Source organism: Phacochoerus africanus, chromosome 1 (genome assembly GCF_016906955.1).
Source record: "Phacochoerus africanus isolate WHEZ1 chromosome 1, ROS_Pafr_v1, whole genome shotgun sequence".
In the NCBI taxonomy this organism is placed as follows: Eukaryota; Metazoa; Chordata; class Mammalia; order Artiodactyla; family Suidae; genus Phacochoerus; species Phacochoerus africanus.
The window spans coordinates 82,802,688-82,809,360 of record NC_062544.1 but is presented as its reverse complement, the minus strand read 5'-3'; the positions used below and the strand labels follow the sequence as shown (position 1 = coordinate 82,809,360).

Genomic DNA, 6,673 nt, shown 5'->3' with positions numbered 1-6,673 from the left:
CAAGTTAAGTGCCTTTGCTCCCTCCTGGTTCTTTGTGTGGGGTGTAAGCTGGTTCCTTAGATGGGATGGGGGTAGGGCAGGTCCAGGGGTCATCCCTGGGGGTGGCTTGGGTGTTGCTGAGTGCAGGGATCATGTGCGGTACTGGCCTTTGCTCTTTACTCTTCAGAAGTGGCAGGTGGGTTTTTGGTCTTTTTGTACCTTGTTGCTCATAATGTGCTCCAAATGTGCCTTATGCAGTTATTTTTAGTCCCTTACAGTTACTTTATTATCTGTTGCTGGAGGAGAAGGTGAAAGGTACAAGCACCCTAGTCAAAGGTCCCAGGTCCCAGCCTGTCTCACTCTGTTTCATCTAACTATTTAACTTTCAGCTGCTGGGATTGAAAGCTATCAGACCAATTCTTCAAGAGGATGCTCCAGGAGCTGGTTTTGATTCTAACAAAAATGCGGTTTGTGATAGGACAAATGAGGATATAGGAAGGGTGGGATGATGGATGAACATCTGGGGAAAAAACAAAGACAGACCATCCAAAAGACATGCAAGTAAATAGCCCACCTATTTATTACATGCAAGTAAATACCCCACCTGGTCTTTTGAAGGATTCTCTGGACTCCTAACTATTGGCCTTGAAGGTGTCCATAAATTAGAAGAGCTCCAGGAGCTAGAATTCGGCAGAGGATTTGCATACACTCAACCTCTAAGCATCACACTGCAATCCCTCCCCAGCATCATACTGAAGCAACTTGTAAGTTTTTGTTTTTTTTTTTAAACATGATGCTTCACTAGGTCTGCTCATTCTAATAATTTTAAAAACCTTGAGGGAATTTTGTTTTAGTATGTAATGTGGTGTAGGATAATAGAAATGAATCATATGTGATATCTGTTTTTAGGACACAATTGTGGAAAGAACATGCTGTAATATATATGCAAAGTGCTTTGGAGAAGATGGGCACAGAGGTGATGGTGGGGGCCCAGGGAGGAAGGTGAGAACTTGCTGGGTGTGCGTGGTTGGTGGGTGAGAGAGATGACATTTTGTATCTACTACATACCAGGCTAGTGTTATGTCTTAAATCCACCTTTTCTACCTCTGTCCTCTTAACAGACCTTTGAGGTAAATTGAGAATTGGAGAAGAAACACCACTTCAGACAGTTACAAATGTGCATTTCAGGATTTAAGCCCCTATGTCTGCCTGACTCCTGGGCTCACCTTCTTTCCTCTATGTTATGCTGTCTACTTATATTTATTTGACACTTTCACACACTGTACCACTGCACAGGAGTTGTCACTTTTTCACAAAGTTGTCAGTTGTCTAACATCTGTTTTCTTGATAGTATTTGATGCCTCTTTCTCTCTGATCTAATATTCTGTTTTATGGTATTAAACTCTGAGGATGGATTCACTCATTGGTTTACTGGTTGTTAATATGCACCTCTCTGTTAACTCTAGGGTTGAGTGACAGGAAAATTACTACCTCGTATTTTTAAGGGCAGATATCTCAGTGGAAACAGTTCTCAGATATCCAGGGACACAAGGTTCTGTTCCCACTGGGCTACAGCTTTATGATGGGGCTATAATCACAAATCCATGTATAAGGTTGAATAAAACCCATTAGCTTTTACATTCTCTTTTTGTAAGATTTTCCATGAGGTGGTTGAAATGAGGTCTTACTTTGCAGATCAATCTGAATTTAGAACGGTGTATAACTATTTTTTTGAAAAATAAATTGTAATTATGCCTTAGCATTAGATTTTTCTCCTCTCTTGTTTTTCTTAAATATGGAATTGGAAGATCAGAAAATCAAGCTTGGAAACCTCTTAACATGTTTTTTGGAAATTAAAATATCCTAAAGGCCAAGATGGGAGTGTCTTGTTCTCTATTTTTTTCTGTCTGTTAGAATTCAGGGCTTGGTTTTGTTACTTTTGTATCTGTTAATTACAGATAGACAGTGGCTCCCATATCTTGTTGACCAATTTTTAGATTAAATAGACACCTGTGGCTATAAAATGGTTAGCAAGACTTCCTTGAGAGGAAATGATTTGTGAGTATCTAATAAGAAATTAAAAAAGAGAGAGAGTGAGAGACTAAATAGCCGAGTCATGCAGAAATAAACAGCCATTTCTCATAAATACTATGGGCTGTAACATCTTTGTTTACTGATGTTTTGTAAAACCAGTTCACAGCCCTCTTTCAAGTTTTTCTTAACGTTTAACTAGAAGCTAGTTTTTGGCTTGGATTTTTTGCAATAGCATGGCTTTAAAAAGGTATTTTAGAAAAATAAAACTATGTTGATGTACTGGGCTATAAAGACAAGCATGTATTCAAGTTTTCACTTCCATGCAGACCAAGAGTATTGGTTTTTATATGCCTCTGTTCTTTATACTTGACATTTAGTAGATTCTCAATAAAATGTCAACTCAATGAGACAGGTCTTTATTAATAACAGTTTTTATTTCATGTAGATTTGGGAAATGAATTTGGAGTCCAAATTGTTTATGTTTTTTCTCTTCTTCTCAGGGAGAGAGGGGTTTGGATGGGTTACCTGGTCATCCTGGTGAAGAAGGTGGTCATGTAAGTACCGACTCTTACTTTTTTTTTTCTTTGAAGGAATATGGTAGAATGCATCAAATATTAGCCATACTTATTTGTGCTTAACCATGAAGGTTTTTCTCATCCATGCCATTTAAAATGGGTTTAAGATATCAGTATAAAAATAACCATTTACTGCAACAAGTGTCCTGTGGATACAGTTTGTGAAGATATAATCTCTGGAAGGTGTTTAATGATGAAATATGGTCATTTGGCTTTTTAATCAGTGATTCTGGGCTAACTGTAAGTGTGGTCTAACATGCATTTATATAAGATTATTAATTTGGGAGCAAAATTGCAGATAATTTGTTACTATTAATGAAGCATCCATGCTTGTAAATAGCTTAACAAAATGAATTAAAGAGAACCATTCTTCCAACAGAATCACTCAGATGCCTTCTGAGTGGCTGAAGAGGCAATGGAGTTACAGTGGGTTTTGCATATAACCCTAGATATATCCTTGAAAGGAAAAGTTATCTATCATGTGGTCATGGAGAAAGATGTGTATTACAGAAAGAATTGTTAGCTTGGAGACTAGAATGTGGTGGGGACCATCTTCATTACAGCATATATATACCAGGAGTATTTAAAACCTCATGATTTTCAGTTAATTTTTTTTTTGTCTTTTGTCTTTTTAGGGCTGCACCCAGAGCTTATGGAGGTTCCCAGCTAGGGGTCAAGTAGGAGCTGCAGCTGCTGGCCTACACCGCAGCCACAGCAATGCCGGATCCTTAACCCACTGAGCAAGGCCAGGGATCGAACCCTCATCCTCATGGATACTAGTTGGGTTCGTTAACCACTGAGCCATGACGGGAACTCCAGTTAATTTTTAAATGATGGAAAATCACTCAGCCGTAGGTGTCTGTTTAAAAGTTCGTATGTATAAACTACTCATTTTCCTCCTTTTTGGTCTCAAGATACCTTTGCACTCTCAAAGGTGATGGCAAACCCTGAAAATATGATTTCTAACTACCAATGTTTACCACATTAGAAATTAAAACTGAAGTAATTTAAAATAATTGATTTTATTTCAGAATAACAAAAATAAACCTACAACATAAATGATACCTTATTCTTTTATAAAAATAACTATATTTTCTAAAACAAAATGTTTTAGTGAGAAGAGTGGCATTGTTTTATCTATTTTCAGATGTCCTTAATGTCTTACTTATTGAACGACAGCTGGATACGTATATCTGCTTCTGTACTGAGTCTGTTGTCATATCTTTTGTTGTGTGCTCTTAAAAACTCTGCTGTATACTGAGAGAGAATACGAGTGAAAAAAGAAAACATTTCAGTGTAATTGGGAAAACAATTTTAACTTTGTGAGTACTCTCCCAAGTGGTCTCCGGGACCTGAGGAGTCCTGGGCCCCATTTTTTCATAGTACTGGCCTATGCAAGCATTAACATTATAATGCTCCTCTTAGAGTAGCATGTTGCTTTATTATTCTGAACATTTAGGCTTCTTGAGCTTGGAAAATAGCAGAAATTAGAGAAAAATGCAGCTGTTGAGACCTATGTTAGCTGATCTGTTTCTTTGATTATATTTATGGGAGAATTGCTCATCTTTTTTATTTTCCCTCAGTTAAGTGTAAATTCCAATGTTAGGGGAATTGTGAACTTTCGCTATTTTGTTTAGGAGTGGTGAAAATATTCCGTCCTGGTTTTAATGATGATTTAAATTATCCTTAAGTGTTATTTTTTTCTTTTTGACCTGTGGTTCCATAAGCCTGGCCAAGATTAAAAGAATAGTTTAAGGTCTGAGCAACCCACTAGGATCATTGATGCCAATTTCAGACAAATAGGATAAACAAGCCTTCTTTTGTCTAGGGCAGGAGATTGATTTTGTGCCCTGTCTGCTGTCTTTTTTTTTTTGTCTTTTTGTCTTTTCTAGGGCTGCACCTGTGGCATATGGAAGTTGCCAGGCCAGGGTTCTAATTGGAGCTGTAGCCACTGGCAATGCTGGATCCTTAACCCACTGAGTGAGGCCAGGGATAGAACCTGCAACCTCATCATTCCTAGTCAGATTGTTAACCACTGAGCCACAACAGAAACTCCCTCTTCTGCTGTCTTAATGCCCTAAAACCAAGATATATTATAAAGATCTTTTATTACAGAGCTAGAAATATAATATGCATTACAGATATAATTTTATATAATTAAAAAACTTTCTACCTTAAAAAAAACTAAAAAAACAAACAGGTGAAGTCAATTTTAATAATATATTTTATTTAACCCAATATATCCAAAATGTAATCATATCAATGTGTAATTAATAGAAAAGTTGATGAGATAGCTTACTTTTAAAAATAGGGTGTCTGAAATCCAGTGAACATCTTATACTTAGAACATGTCTCAGTTGGACCAGGCACACTTCAAGTACTCAATAGGTACTCACACCAGTAGCTACCGATGTGACAGCACAGCTCAGTAGGGCTCATTTTTTTTTGTCCTGCATCTCTCATGAGAGAGGTGGCTTCAAAGTATGTCATCCTCTGAATGGCTTGTAATGTTGCTTCCTTGCAAAGGAGGTTAGATTGGTCTGTTCAATGGTAGAGACGGTGCTTGCAGGTGCATGGGTTTCAGAACGTGCCCAGGATTTGCACGTTCAAGTTCAAAGTATACAAGTGTTATTGAGTCCAAGCTGTACTGCTTACTGCACAGCAGGCCAATAACTCAAGAGAAGGCATATTGGGATAAGGAGTATGGACTTTATTTGGAAAACCAGACCGAGAAGATAGACTCATGTCCCAAAGAACCATGTGTCCAGGGTTTGGATGCTAGTTCCTTTTCTAGAACAAAAAGGGAGAGGTGAGGAGGTAAAGCAAAAAAGATAAGTTATTTAGTTATTTCTAATATTTCCTGGTTCTAGCCAGACTTGGGAGAGGATCTGTTAATTTCTTCTTTCCTGCAGCCATTCAGGGTGAGCCTGATCAGGATGTTTCCTGTGAGCTAAACAAATGTTATTTTAATTTAATACTCAGGTGTGGGAGGCAGGGTTCCTGGAGATGGGCTATTGTGTATACTTTAAGCTATGGGAAATATCCCTTTTGTGATTAACTTGTAGCAAAAGCAATAGAATACAGAGGTTATAGTAAAAGAAATGGATTGCATATGGAGTCAGATTTGTTCTTCTCTATTATAAAAGGGAACTCAGTGTTCAAGTAATCGATTTCTTCTACCCCCAACAACAACACTGTTAGTGGTGTAAATAATAGTCACCCTCAGGGACTCTGGTGGGGAAACTGGAAAGCGGACAGTGGACCTGCTGTTTGCTGGGTGTCTAGGGGATAGGCTGCCCTTCCCCCAGGGCAGCCTGGGGCTGGAGGACTGCCAGCCGGCCTGAGGTGGCTTTTTCTCCATGCCTGGAGGGCCTGAGGTAAGGAAGGGCAGGCTCAGGTGGAGTTGCAAGGCTGCTGGGTTTCACAGAGAGGGTCCATTCCAGGAACCCAGGCTTGAGGCATCCAGCTTCTGAGCATCCTCAGAAGTCAGGTGGTTTTTAAAAAAAGAAATCAGGTGGTAGCTTGCTGGCCACATTCTTTTGGGTACAAGGAAGTCACTAAATCCAGACCAGATTCCAGAGGGGGTGGGAGATTAGACTCTTCCTCTTGATGCAGCAGTGCAAGGTCACAGGACAGAAAAATGCAGAGATTTCCTTGAGGCCACCTTTGGAAAATACAATCTGCCAGCCACTTGGATTCTGTATATTTTCAAAATTTATCTATAATGAGACGGTGGTTTAAATACATGTTGGTTACGTATCAAAGCCTTAGTTATCATATCAAATTAGGTTATCTAAGGTCACAAAATAGTTATGTAACTTCCATAGGAAGAAAATAGCTAACATTTTTTGTGAGCTTCCTTTGTTTCAGATGCATGACTAAACATTGTGTATACATTTCTTTATTTCATTTACGAAATGAGATACTTTTCTTATTGTTATTTTTCCCATTTCTCATATAATAATTTGCATTGGCCCAACATTTGAAAAGCTTTTTGATGTCATTTCTTCTATTAAGTCATGAATATAATTGACAGCTTTAAGCAACTGCTATGAACAAACAGAACATCATGCTTTTTTTTTTTT

General features: G+C 38.3%; 1 protein-coding gene across 7 annotated transcripts in view; it reads left to right on the top strand.

The window, feature by feature from the left end:
• Positions 1 to 6,673, top strand: part of LOC125120356 (collagen alpha-4(VI) chain-like) — a 134,040-nt gene that overhangs the window by 48,334 nt on the left and 79,033 nt on the right. For all 7 annotated transcript variants that reach the window (XR_007133309.1, XM_047768426.1, XM_047768449.1 and 4 more), the window contains exons 11-13: positions 598 to 743; positions 889 to 981; positions 2,514 to 2,567. Coding sequence is in view for 6 of the 7 variants with exons in the window: in XM_047768426.1 (XP_047624382.1) it covers positions 598 to 743; positions 889 to 981; positions 2,514 to 2,567 (293 nt within the window). In the remaining variant the exon portion in view is untranslated. The remainder of the gene's footprint in view (positions 1 to 597; positions 744 to 888; positions 982 to 2,513; positions 2,568 to 6,673) is intronic.